This window comes from Pempheris klunzingeri, chromosome 3 (genome assembly GCF_042242105.1).
Source record: "Pempheris klunzingeri isolate RE-2024b chromosome 3, fPemKlu1.hap1, whole genome shotgun sequence".
In the NCBI taxonomy this organism is placed as follows: domain Eukaryota; kingdom Metazoa; phylum Chordata; class Actinopteri; order Acropomatiformes; family Pempheridae; genus Pempheris; species Pempheris klunzingeri.
This window is the reverse complement of record NC_092014.1, coordinates 21542636-21556755: the sequence shown is the minus strand read 5'-3', so window position 1 is coordinate 21556755 and position 14120 is coordinate 21542636. Positions and strand designations below refer to the sequence as shown.

The 14120-nt window shown below is 43.0% G+C and overlaps 1 protein-coding gene across 1 annotated transcript; it reads left to right on the top strand.

The window, feature by feature from the left end:
* Positions 1 to 2969: 2969 nt before the first annotated feature.
* On the top strand, positions 2970 to 13966 carry cp110 (centriolar coiled-coil protein 110). Its single transcript, XM_070828547.1, has 10 exons — positions 2970 to 3396; positions 4664 to 4789; positions 5005 to 7603; positions 7784 to 7911; positions 10631 to 10732; positions 11234 to 11350; positions 11479 to 11580; positions 11748 to 11864; positions 12404 to 12486; positions 12941 to 13966. The coding sequence occupies exons 1-10, from the start codon at positions 3268 to 3270 to the stop codon at positions 13098 to 13100; spliced, it is 3663 nt and encodes a 1220-aa protein (XP_070684648.1). The 5' UTR covers positions 2970 to 3267; the 3' UTR covers positions 13101 to 13966.
* The last annotated feature ends 154 nt before the right edge of the window (positions 13967 to 14120 follow it).

Below are 14120 nucleotides of genomic sequence, written 5' to 3'. Positions count from 1 at the left end.
ACAGTGAGCAAAGGCTTTGGAAGGGAAATGGACTTGAGGTTTTTATATTATTTCGCCATAATCTTTACACTGATAACCATTTGCAGGTTCAGTCAACCATGAAATCAGAAAGCTACAAATGTCAAATGAAAATGTCTGATGCCATTTTTTTAAATGTCGTATCGCAGAAATATACTCCACAGTACAAGTAAATATAGCTATCACACCCAGTATATTTATGTATGTGCTCGATATTTTAAAAAGAAAAGTGTCCTGTTTTTTGTCCTGATTTTCTGTGTGTCTCCACCTGGTCTGTGTTTTTATGCTCCTCTTGTTTAGTACGGATGCGTTCTGTGTAAACATGAATGTGTCGACATAGACATGTCTGATTATGCAAACTGTGTAGGGCAAAATTAGACCTCCTGCCGCACAGGAGCGGTGATGCTATCGTAATCGCTGTGTCAAGTTGTCTGTTTTTATAATTGCAGGTACAGTGTGATGTGACGAGGTTAAAGAGCTTATGTACAGCGCCTGTTTGTCTCTGTCTCAGTCTGGCATTGTAAGTTGTGGCTCACGTTGCTCTTCCAGCGCCACTTAACAATGAGCGCTGAAAACATGCCATCATCAGATATGCTTAATTCATTTTCCAAAGTGAGAAAAAAGGCTGAAAGCAAAATATACGCCTGCAGTCACTCTAACGAATATCATCATTTTTATCTTCTGGACTTGAATATCTTGTGTTTTGTAATGATCCTCTAGTGGGAAGCAGAGTGTTGGATTTCTAATCAAATGAGGTGAAACATTGCAGAGGTTCTCACTCAGCAGACACGGTCAGCTGACAACAGTGACCTTTAGTGGCCATCAGACAAGGGCAGGGTTATGAAAAGCCACCGAGCTTTTCATAACAGAGTTCCAGAGCATTCAAGACACGCTGACCTTATTTTCCGCTGCCTGTACAGGGGTCAGACCCTCCTTATGAAGAGATGTTTCATCACAAACCCGCGCAACTGCTCGTAAACCGTGTCCATAAATATTTTACAGAGGCAGAGAGGAGTGGTGGAGACACATCTGATAAAACCATGTCCCACTCCACTTATCCCGTCCCTTTTCACAGAGTGTCAGCGTGTTAACTCAGCAGGCCGCCAAGCCCTGCTTCAAAACATCTGATTCTTCTGGAAGATGCAAATCATTAACTCCTTATCTTGCTGCTTGGCCAATCAGCGTGGAGCCGTTCGGTTGTTTTCCTGTCTGGTGAATCACGCCACCGGACTCTAAAAGCCCTTTCACCCTCTTGCCAATGCCAATCGATGAGAGTAAATGAACCAAGGATTCCTTTGATCATTTGTTTGGGGTTTTCCATCAATAGTAGCGCTTGTTAGCCTCTTCCTTTGCTATCTCTTACTCTCTCCGCTGCCCCTGCTCTTATCAGTAGCACAGCCTCTAACAGGAAAATCATACCCAGAGTTTAGACATCACATCACGTTCACTTGTATTTTTATTTATTTTATTTTTTTGTTGTAATTTTACTCCTAATTACATTTTTCCCCCACCACATCACACATGTCTGCTGGTGAGCATTCAGCCTGGTTACTCACAGGAGCTGGGACATTAGTGTGTTTCTAAATCTATATAATGCTCAGTCAGTTTAAAGCTATAGAAAAGTAGTGAGTTTGTGTGAATATGGCGTAGCCTATTCTGAAAGGCCCTTGTAATAGGAAATTCTGTGTTTTGTAAAATTTCTGTATGGGGTGTAATAAATTATTCTATGACAGTACTTTCTATGGGAAAATACCTAAAATGTGACGGTCTTTGTAAGTATTTATCTTCACCTAAATTATTGTACTTTTTTTTTTTTTCGCAATTTGTAGATACGTAAGTGATGATGACAAGGTATTGGTAATCATGAAATTAACTGTTTCATCATCGGTCTGATGCATCTTTTAATTTATTGATGTATATACTGTATGTTTGTTGATAAACAGCTTACTTTATTTTGTATATGACCAATAAACATGTTTTGAAATGGAGCGGCTGGTGTGTGGCTTGTATAATTGAGGAATAATAGTTTTTAGCATATATATACGTTTTTTGGTATAGTATTGTTATTATAAGGGTGCTGAGCTAAAACTGAATATCTTAAGCAGATGTAGCATTTAAAATTGATTCAGCAACTTAACATAATTTCTACGAGGTAATAAGGACAGCCACTTACAGCGGGCTGTTTATCTTAATTACTGTCATAATCATAGGCATATTGTGTGCTTTCTCTTTTCCATGAAGTCTCTGCAGTCCAAATGTACATTGTTGCAAATGCATCCTCTTCACTAACTCATGAAAACATTAAATGGAACACAGCAATGTACCTTCCCAGTTAAGTCTTTTTATTATGAACAATATTTGTGCATGAAAACAAAAGAATCAGTTACCACTGACAGCTTTTTTACAGTCAATATTTGAACCTTTTTGGCTCTCAAACTGCTGCGGCTGTTAGAAAAATGCCCATATAATATAGAATGGACAGAGCATTTTAAAATGTTATGTATTTCTAAATGTATTTCTGTGTTTCCAACATGCAATATAGGCCCAATAGTCTAATCATCATGCAGAGTAGATGTAGTAGTCTGTTCCTCAGTGAGCCCTTCAGGCCTGCAGGGGGCGCTGTCACTGATCACCAGCCCCCTTCGTGTCTGACGGGTCTGGATCCCGGAAAACACCGAGCGGAGTTGCGTCTCTGTCATTAGTAATACAAGCTTGGCAGCAATATCGTTGACAAATAGGTCAACATTAGGATGTTATTTTATTAGTTTAGTTAATGTGATGTGATAATTTGTGGTTTTAAGTCATGTATTGTAGGTTAAATGCTGTAAATATAATGTTTGTTTTGGTAAATCCATGCCCGGGCTTGTGGCTCCGCTCCGGGTTTTCAGGGCGCCGCGGCGGTTTCCAAACCGTCACTGTGTGTTGCTCCGGGAGGAGAGGCGGGTAAAATGTAAACACTGGTCCATCCAGGAGGAGAGTTTGGGTTTGGTCGCTTGTTAGATTTTATTTGGTAGCTGTTTTGTCAGAAGTAACACAGCAGAGCTGCCCTACTTTCGCTTCTCTCAAACCTCTCAATAGAAGCGATTAAAGTCACCGGCAGTTTGGTATTAAAAGCTAACAAAGCCCGTTAGCCAGCTAGCTAGCTAGCTAAAGCTACAGCTCAGCAGCTAGCAAAAACAACAAGATAACGTCATTTTGTAGCCCGTAAATTATCAAACGTTACTAGCTTTCGCATGCCGATGCAACCTGATGGAGGACTACGACAGGTTTGTGCAGCAACAACTCTCGTATCTGAGGAAAAGTGAGGAGGAGCACAACAAGCCTTCACCTGCATCCTCCTCCATCCGCTTCTATGGACAAGCCATCCTCCCTCCGCTGGTATGAGCGCAGTGTTGGGATATCTGTGATGGATGAGGTTTTGATCTCAGCTAACAGGACACAGACGCACTCAAACACTCACTTCTGAAGGCTGTACCACTTGGCTGTGCTTCCAATCCAAAGGGACAAGAACAATGTCCAAAATATTGTAATATAATAATAGTAAAATAAATATATATTTACATACACACACATATACATTCTTCATTATTGAGGTGAATCCCCAGTGAACAATAATGGTCAGGATCGCTTGTGGGAACTGAGTAATTCACTCAGTAACCGTCTCTGCAACTACATTTCAACAGATCACATCACGTGTGCGTGTGTGTGTGTGTGTGTGTGTGTGTGTGTGTGTGTGTGTGTGTGTGTGTGAGAGTGTGTGTGTGTGTGTGTGTGTGTGTGTGTGTTCCAAATGTGCCCATTTGATCTGATTTCATACTGGTTGTTATCTAACTGTTAATTACATAAGATTTGATATTATGGCAGTAATTACTATACTAAGTGAATTGTCAGTGTTTATTGTTGATAGGTGGTAGAAGCTACATGTCTTAACCATCTTTCTATTTGTTTTAGCTATCTATATCAGTCATGTATTATTCAACTATCTGACCATTTGGTCAATACTTTTTAGCCAATTAGTTCAAACATTTATCCATTACATTAATAATTGTTTATTACTTTTAGCGACCATAACTACTTTAGAATTATCCAGTGCATTTAGCTATTCCAACCACTTGTCTATTACATTTGAACTGTTTAAGCCCACCCTCAGAGGATGGTTGGGAGTCACTCACTGCCCCTCAAGCTGTGGCATGTAGATCTATATTGGGAAGCAAGTTATGCCCTGTCTCTTTCTCCTAGGAGTATTTTCGAGAGGTCATTAAAGGCTCTTTGAAATCTGAAATTACAGTTTAACCAATTTAACTAAATGCTCCTCATTTCACTGAATGTTTTACATTTGAGGTAGGAAGTGAATCCCTGTCTCTCTCTCTGTTATGTAGATAGTTGTGCTGTGCTGGCACCGTATAACTATCCTTCCAACTTGTCATATGTTAGGTTTGCTGTGCTGTGCTGTTTTGTATCATTGTACATTTAGTGTAAAGTTACAAACAACTTTAAGAAGTCACCTGATGCCTAGGGAATTTGTGATGGACATTTGTCACTACTTCTGCACATTTTATAGGTGAAAACAAGCAGTTGTTAATCAAAAAATGAAGATGAAATTAAACATGCATGACACCCCATGTCTGTTTTCTGATGATAACAGCTCTCAGGGGACAGGAGAGAGGAGATGCAGCGACACAGAGACGCAGCTCTGAAAGCTGATGTCCACAGAAAGTTGAAGGATGATGCAAGAATGGCCTACGTGCAAACCATCCTCCACAGTGTTCAGGTACAGTTCATCTGTCCTCTTGGCACGCCTAAAATATTCTTGTATTTCTATTCCTAAATTCTTTTGAATGCTTTCAAATGTTTTGTTCTTTTAAATTATCGCCACATATTATTTTCTTTCATGTAATGTTTTGTCATGCCCCTCTTGGTTATGATCAAATAAGGAATTTTTCTTTTTCTGATTTCTTGTTATTGTTTCCTCTTGATGAATTGCAGCTGAGAAAGACACCGACATTGGAGGAATTGCTACAAGAGTCAGAGATGAATACAAAATCTTCATACTCTCATAACACTAGCAGTGAATCAGTGTCGCAGAGCAATTATTTAATAAGCATAAAGGACAGCCTTTCGCTCTCATCACCACCTGAAAGGAAGCACGGTGTCTCTCTTCCTCAGCTGACATCAACTACATATAGTGCCTTTTTCACCTCTAACGTGACCCCTCTGCAAAGCTACCAGCAAGAATGCCTTATTGACCAACATTACAGCCAACAGGGATCGCAGCCAAGTTCCCCTAATGGTGCGAGCCACCAGTCCTCAGGTTACGTTACCTCCAGTAATGTTGAAAATGCCACCAGTGTCTCCAGAAGGATTGATACAGAGACAGAAAGCCATGGCTTCGGCTCCTCAGAGGGAGCTCACAACATGGTTGGCTTTTTCCTTCACAGCACCTCAAACACAGTCGCCAAGATGCCAGATATTATTAGCCATCCCCCCATAGATGGAGAGGAACTGGAGAGGAGTGGACTGGAATCATCCATCTGTAATCACTTTTTAGTTGTGGAAGACATTAGTTGCTTTTCACTTCAGGAGGATTCAGCCATATGTGACCGTTTACCAGTAGAGAAATCTGAGAAGTGTCATCTGGACAGCACAGGGGGTGAAGATAACCCTCCCGTTACGGCAGTACTTGACCCTGACAAAGATCACGGTTTGGACAGAATTGAAAGCCCAGTTTCGTCCTCAGTAAACGGTGGCTTTTCAGACAATTCAGACACCGAGACACTGAGCGCTCATCACTGTGCAACAACAGAGCTGCATGTTCAGTACGAAGCCGCAGAACCAGAACCAGAACCAGCACACAACCACACAGACGAAGAAGAGCCATCCGAGGAGCCTTATCGCCTGAGCCTCCAGGCCTTGCTGAAGAAATCTCAGGAGTATCGGCGATGCCAGAGGATGCTTAGGAACCAAGCCAAAAACATTAAAATCCAAGAGAGGGCCCAAGAGCAGCCAAGAGCAAGGGCGGAGGAGCAGAGCCTCTCCGATAAGGAGAATGACGAGTTCCCATATAAGGGCGCTGTGACTGCAGAGGGGAAGAAAACCAAAGAGAGGAAAAGCAGTTTTATCTCATCAGTGGAAACATCACCAAACACACTCAGGGAAAATGAGAGGACGATCGAAAGTGAGTTTATTGGGGAAAAGGCGAACTTTAAATCTGAAAGCACACATTCAACAGGAGATGGAAATTCAAAAGAAATTATTTGTATAGAGGAAGAAAAAAACATCAAAAATAGTAAGCTGAACATTTCACAAGAGGTCCTAACAGAGTCTGCACAAATCAGCGCCTTCCCCCAGCAACAAACCCTGTCTGTTCAGGAAGCCTTTTACTTGACCACCTGTCCCACAGGAGCAGGGAAATATAACACAATCCCAGCACCCAGCTTCTGTAGAAGTCCTGTTCACTGCAAAAGGAAAGGCGATATCCAAGACGGAGAAGCTGTTGATGAGGCCGAGACCACAAAGAGGAAAGTTTTAGTCAATACTGGATCAAATGAAGAGCACAAGGTTGAAGACGTTCACCTCGGACATGAAAAAAGCCCCACAGCAGTTCCTTCCACTGTGAATCTCATGGTTGAAGGCGATTTAACGGGCGCTTTAACCAAGAGTTCACAGCACATAGATCAGCTTGAGTCCAACCTGTCAAGTCTGAAAGTCCTGATCTCGGATCTGGAGTCCACGCTGATAGATAGCTTGGAGAATCAAAGCCAACAGAGCAACACGCAAAGTGGGTTCAGTTTTGAAGGCAACAAGCACTCTGAGCAACATATGCAGCTTCGTCAAAGTGATTGTGAGCGTTGGGCGGAGAAACTGAGGGACGATGGTGATGGCACTGATCCAGGGAAGGACCAAAGGTGTGGAGAGAGGCAGAGAAGACAGTCAGACAGCTCCAAGAACATGCAGGAAGATACAGGACCTGAACCAAGCATCAGTGAAGCAGATGATGTCCCTCACATAGTGCAGGTGACAAGAACTGAGGCAGTTGATTTAAGTGAGCTCAGGCTAGTCAAAACCTTAGCTGCAGAGAGAGGAAAGGAGAAAGGGACATGTAAAGAAGTGCTTCCAAAGAGCCATGGCGGCTGTAGAAAGCAGCAGCCTCCAGCCAAACATATCGTCTCTCTAGCGCAGCAGCTACGAATTCCTGACGTATTTCGAAAGGTTCCATCTGAAACCACGGCTCCGCGCAAGGTCTCAGTGCTTTCGGATACTAGTAACCATCCACTGGGAAGGAGGAATGAGGCGGCTGTAGAAGGTCCCGACTCTACACACTCGGCCTCTTTAAACCAGTCGTATGATGTGGACGCCCCGTCTGACCTGTGGCTCCTCGAAGGGTCAGGGTCCGACTCGGGCTCAAGAGGTCGTCTCGATCAACAGAAGCATCTGACCCCAGAGAGCGGGGGTGAAGGTCAGGGCGGGGTATCCAAGGTCAAACGGAGACTTCTCATGCACGTGACAGAGGAGACACAGCGAAGGGGTCCAGATGCTGGGGGAGGAGCAGGCTCTGTGGTCAGACCCAACTCCAGCACTCCTCGAGGTAAGACCGGGACAAAACAGTATTGCTACTGGGGTGTCTAGAGATTTAGAAAGTGCAGTCAAACAGAACAGTACTCCTTGGTCCTCCACTTTCTGCTTTATTAGTCCAGATTTAGTTTTGCCACCAGTTTTTATATTCCTACATTATGCGACCACATATTGTCATATTTACTGCTTTCAGCTGCAGTGCTGTGGCACGAAGGCCACGGCAGTCAGAAAGACAAAGAGGAGCAACTGAAACAGGCCCACGCTTCTCAGGTCAGAGCCCTGCAGGATGAGCACAGGAGACAACAGGAAGAACTGCTGCAGGTGAGACAATAGGGATAGATTATTGGTTTTATTGGGAATTATTATTATTCATTATTAAGATGAGTTTACAATCTGAACCCAACCAAAAAATATGTGTTAAAATTGAGATGTGCAAAGACAAAAAAAAAGGTGGCAGGTGTCTGGAGCTTTATCTTATAATACAGGAGTAATATTAACCTCTTCAGACTGTGTGCAGATTAATCTTGTTCATTTTAGGCACTGCTGTACTGTACACAGCTTTTAAGACAGTCTTGCAGGAGTTGATTAGAATATAACACATAACTAGTTGACATCAAACATGACGCCCATTTCTCTTTTGTCACAAGGCCATTATCCTGCAAGGCTTGGGTAATTTTATTTTAACTCTATCTTTCAGATATTTTATTCTGTGATAGAAGAGCTCAAACCTGCTAAAATGTAGTTCCACATGCATTTATATTTTTCCTGTTAAAGGATAGGTCTGGTGATATTTTACATTTTTCATATTGTCATCAAATACCATGGAAAGACCAAAACCACTGAGCCTACCAGTACTACTGCCTGTGTAGCCAAAGTTCGACATAGCTTACAGTATAAAGCTGATATCAGCCTGGACTTCAGACCACCATGCTTCTCCAAAAACTAGTCAACATTCTCAATCACTGTTTTGCCCCTAAAAATATGCCAGTCTTGAAAAGTCTTAAAAAACCCAAGATAGGCCTTTGAGGGTATTAAGCTTAAATTTAATTTACAAAGGTCCTGAACATTTTTGTCGCTTGCTCCGGACTGTAACGTGACTTCAGTCATTGTTGTGTTGTTTGAGTCGGCGCCATCAGACTTGCAGCAAACACTGTAGGTAACCACAGTAGCCAGGATGCTCATTGACTCAAAATGGGCAAGTGTTTAGAAGCAGAAACTTAAATTAACTTAAAGCTGAAGTGCCACGCTTACATATAAATGAGCTTCTGTTATATGTTCAAGCCCTCACCAAACAATGCCGATGAAGCCTCTCGCCGCCAGGCAGATCTCTGTATTTCACAGTCCACTGGAGTTTCTAAATCTGCCGTCTGGTGTGACGTCTCGGCCATCTTAATTGATTAAATACACAAATAGGAATTATTGTAATATACAGCGTGGAAGTACTGACAAAAATGTGATATAGATAAATTAGTTAAGTCGGTACCTAATAACTAATTGTAGGCTTTACTGTCCCTACAATATAATACAGATATATATACATATTATTGTCAGCTACAGCCCTTCTTAAGATTTCTTTTTGATTTGTTATGCAACTGTGTTCCTTTCGTTGAACAAGAAAGAGACAGCAAGAAATGAAAGAAAACTTGAAATGACATGTTTCTAAAACACTTATAACACTAGATATGCATCAAACACAATCATATTGATATTTCCTCCGTCCCATTGGCCAGCCTCTTGCAATGAATTGCATCACAATGGGCTGTACAGATCTCATACTACGTAACTCCTGTACAGCAACCATAATTCACTCCGGTTTTAGAGGTTTTAGACTCCACCCAAAGTCACCTATGAGAAATTAAGAATTGATGTTTCCATCTTTTTAAAATGAGGTCTTGGGAGTTTTTGACCAATCCACTAAGCTGCGATATAACATTGACCCTAAATGTTCTTTTGAAACTAGAAGCAGACCTTGGAAACACTCTGGCACTGCTCCATATGTGTGCACACTCTCTCTCTTACACACACACACACACACACACACATGTTGTCCCTACCTGTTAGAGTGTGCTTCTGGAGACCTGGGTCGTGGGCAGACTACAGACATCTGCTCATTACAAGAGACCTTCAGACTCTCCCCAGTAAAAAAAAACACACACACACACACACACACACACACACACACACACACACACACACACACACACAGGGATTCTACCATAAATGTTTCATTACATCCCTAAGAGGGGAGCTGGCATGGTCGCCTGTTTCTGTGTGTGTGTGTGTGTTTGTGTGCGCACATGCAAGACTTCAAGGACGCCTGCTGTTCTCTGGCAACCAGTTCTGGTTCCTTCAGCTCATCTCTGTATGTGTTCTTGGCCAGTGTCCTTGCCCTATTAATCACTGTCTCTGTTTAATTTATGTACCCTTAACAACAATATAATTAATATAAGCTGTTTAATAAAAAAGACTTCTATTCGACTCCCCTTTGCGCTTCCATCATTTGCAATGTGATGAGAGAACGAGCCGGCTGGACTGGTAGAGGGAGGAAGGGACCAAGGGAATTGACACAGAAAAGGAAAGGATAATTTGTTTAATTCATGAGCGTCTGTGGTTAAGTGCCAGATCGTCCCGCCGAGTGCCACCACTAATGGTCCCTTCTCCTTCTCCTGTTTTTTTTCCCCTTTCTTCGCATCCCTCTCTTTGTTTGGTCTCATACCTTCTCCAATGTTGTTTTTACTCTCTGGCTGTATTAATTTTCTGCGTCTCCTGTTTCATCATCCCCGTCCTCCCTCTCCTCCCTCGCTCCTCTCATCCCTCTTGCCTCTGTGCCCCATCTCTCCCTTTCCGTCTCTTTCTCTCTACCCTCAATTAATTTCTTCCTCCTGCCTCATTTGCTGTCCTTTCCAATTCAATATTTTCCAACCTTGCCTGCTCCCAAATGCACGCGTGCGTGCCTGCACACACACATGCACTTCTCCTATCCCTTCCCTCCACCCTTATGTCTTTCTCCTGTCTGTCTCTCTGTCTGTCTCTCTCTCAGGCGTTGGCAGTGCGTTACCGTCTCCTCCAGAGCGTGTCCTTCCCGTGTTCCATGTCAGGCTCACGTCTTGGGGACACGTTGACCTTTTCTACCCTCTCCCAGGTACTACCATCACATTTGTTCATACTGTCAGTGATGCGAAAAGCTTCTCCTGCTCATCCTCGTACCCACAAGATGTTTCTTCACCACCACTTAGCTGGCACACTCAGGTGAAACAGATACTTCCCCCCTCGATGTCTTAATCCATATCAGTAACCCCTATCAGCTGGTAATCCTCTCTAATATGTATTCAAGTACAGCAGCTCAGCTTCAGTTAGACAACAAATGGATCCCTTTAACGCAACAGCTTTCGAATCAACAAGTGAGTGACAGCACATCAGCTGCTTATTATTCTGTTTATTATTCTCTATTATAATCATGAGCTGGGAGTCCATTTGCGTTGATGCACTAAACAGATGCCAACTAAAAGACCTTGAGAATCTGCGCGGGAAATTAATCGGTTGTCATTGATGGAATTAGCATTCTCCTCTCTCTTCCCCTCCGGTCCTCATTTTTCACCCCTCTCATCACTCCCTCTCCCCTCTCCCTCCTCCTTCTCCTCAGGCCTCCAGCCCGCTCTCAGAGCACTACCGCCCCCTGCTGTTAGCGGCCACGAAGGGTTTTCTAACTCGCAGGCTGCTGAGGACAGAGAGGGTGGAGCAGCTGGTGCGCACCATCAGGGTGAGAAGAAACGGCAGTGACACGTCTATCTCTAGCAGCACTTTGTCTTCTCTCCATTGAATGAACAAAAACTGTTCGTATACAGATTACAGCTGTGAGCGTGTGTGTTTTGATTTTTGGACACCTAGGACACACTGCAATTCCTGCAGGCCCTCCAGCAGCAGAGCCCTGGAGGAGGACTTTTCTATAGCAGACAGGACCTTTTGTTGCAGGAGAGAGTTTCTCTGCAGGTATTAAAACAAACATGTGTTGTAAACATCTGTTCGCCTCTCTCCTCTTCTCGCCAACGCTGCCAACTGAGCAATTATTCCCTCCATTAGCAGTTACCCCAACAGAAACTGTGATTACAGGCGTTTATTCAAGCCATCGTCTGCTCTGTAATTGTTTCTCCATCCAGCTGCGCGCCGCGCGTTACGAGGTCAACGACATATTCTTCAGCCTGTCAGCCGGAGAGCGAATGCAGCTGATCAGCTGGGACAGAGAGCTGGCCAGGGAGAGAGAGCTCAGACGACAGGTAACCTTTTCAGAAGCTCTGGGTGAGCTCAAAAAGTCATGTACGTCGGTGGAGTGTTGGTTTCTAACTGTGGTGAATCACACATAAATAGTGCCAGGAAGGCCTCTAGCAGAGTTTTATATGTGGAGAAAGTCATGCAGTGGTACAATTAGAGCTGGCTGTGTGATTGTGGCCAAAACTAGACATTACACAGAAATATCAGTATTTAATTACAGGTGTTCTGATCCAGTTCTATTTGTTCAAACTCAAAATATTGTTATGCTTTTAGCGCTGTCGAGACCATTCAGGGCACCAGCATTTCACAGTGACGAGCCTGGTGGATAATAATACTGCTGCTTCATTATTCCTAGTGCAGTAAAGCATGATCTCAAGTAGAGGTGGACTGAAATATTGATTCTGTACTGTTTCAATGTACAGATGCTTTCTGTTAATACTTAATACACATGTTGTAAATAATGTAATATACCGAGTGGGTTGTTCAAAGGCTAATCTGTTCTGCATGTGTGTGTTTTTGGTTGTTTGTGTGTGTGCTCATTTAGAGTGGAAACACAGAGCATCCCAGAAGGAAGAGTTCTCTGTCGGCCGCAACACAAAAATCACTGGAGAGGAAGAGAGGACTGATGTGAGTTTTCTTTGGGCCTCTGTATTAAGTGTTTTTGGGTGTTGTGGGTTTATAAGGACACAGGTGGACACAGTCATTAGCAATACAATCACAGTGCAGGATGAAGGAATCCAACCTGAAGCTCACACTGGTGTCTCAGCTCTGATGAAGACATGCTTTATGCTCAGGCATTAGTTGCTGCACCTCATCCCAGATCCCACAGGTGTGATTCAGTATGAGCCCGATGCAAGAAAACATTCAAAATCTGCTTTTGTCAAGATTTATCAGTGGATTTTTCACATGTAGTGTGGTACATAGAAGTGTTCCTGTAATGTCTCAGCCTGCTAAAAAAAAACACTGCTCAGCTTTTTTAATGAATTTAAAATCTTGCACTACAGGCTGAGAAACCTTTGTGTTTTTTTTCCACAAGCAGCACCTTTGTTAGAGGCTTAAACCTGTTTTGTCTTCCCTCCAGGATCCAGAAAAAGGCAGCAGGAAGGCACAGGGGAGCTGTCACGAGGACCGGACCCAACACTGGATCCTCCTCCGAGCAGCCGCTGGAAACCAAACGAGGACAATTCAGAGCAAATCCTCAGAGGGTCCCCAAGAGCACTTACTCCTCCAGACCACGATGACACTTTCCTAATTGGCCCCAGTGAGGACTCCTAATAAGGCCTCTAGCGATTACATGAATATTGTATGACCAATCATTTGAGAGTTTCCAAATCCAAATTTGACACAATGTGATGACTTTTGCTGACGAATGCATCTTTGTACTTTCATATCTGGTGTGCTGCGAATTTTTTCCTACACTCTACAACCAGACTATGATATAGTGGCAAGAGTTTCACTCCCAGTAACATATTACAAAATCGTTTCACATTGAGTGGATCCCCAGGTGAGGATAAAACATCCCTACAGCTGCCCTGTCAGTAACAGAACAGAGTCTTTATCATCTTCAGTGTACTAAAACACTGTGACATCCTTCAGCTGAACCTTTACAGCTCTGCACACTGTACCTGAAGGTTGCTTTAGGTGTAACTCACAGCTGACAGTATGGCATGTCATAGCAGGAGGCACAGATATAATAGATAACACTAACACTAACAATGGCTCTATTTTATTTAAATATTCCAGTAAGCCAATGTTTTCCCAACAAGGCAGCAAAAATATATACACCAGTTGTCTAATGTTTGAAGTATTCAGCTCCTTCAAACGTATGTGCCTGGTTCATTGCAACCAAAAACAGACCACCTCCAGATGTATTATCAAACATTTAACTGTTAGTATTAGTTTTGTAGGACAGTGTGCTCACCTGTACAGAAATGCTAGTACCCAGCTTCAGATCTTAGTGTTACAGCTGATTACAGCTACAGTGTGTTACTCCCAAGTGTTGCCTTAAATATTTTCCTATTGGTATCACGTGTCAGCCAAAATACATGTAAGTTATGGTTTTTTTTTTTATTTCTTAGGACTTTGGACCTGTTTTTATATGTTATTTATTTGTATTTGGTTAGAAATAAATCTTTCTTAACACTTTAAAGTTGCTCTTAAGTTTTGTGAAGGCTCGGAGTAAAACATGTGCGGACCCCCAGCAGCAGGGGGCGCTGCTGGCCGTGAGCGCTCATCTTTACACGGACAACATCCGCCCCGGC

Coding starts and splice junctions, on each gene's coding strand:
- cp110 (XM_070828547.1), top strand. CDS start 3,268: ATGGAGGACTACGACAGGTTTGTGCAGCAACAACTCTCGTATCTGAGG. Junction 11,581..11,747: donor AGGAGAGAGTTTCTCTGCAG/GTATTAAAACAA, acceptor TTCTCCATCCAG/CTGCGCGCCGCGCGTTACGA. Junction 11,865..12,403: donor AGAGAGAGCTCAGACGACAG/GTAACCTTTTCA, acceptor GTGCTCATTTAG/AGTGGAAACACAGAGCATCC.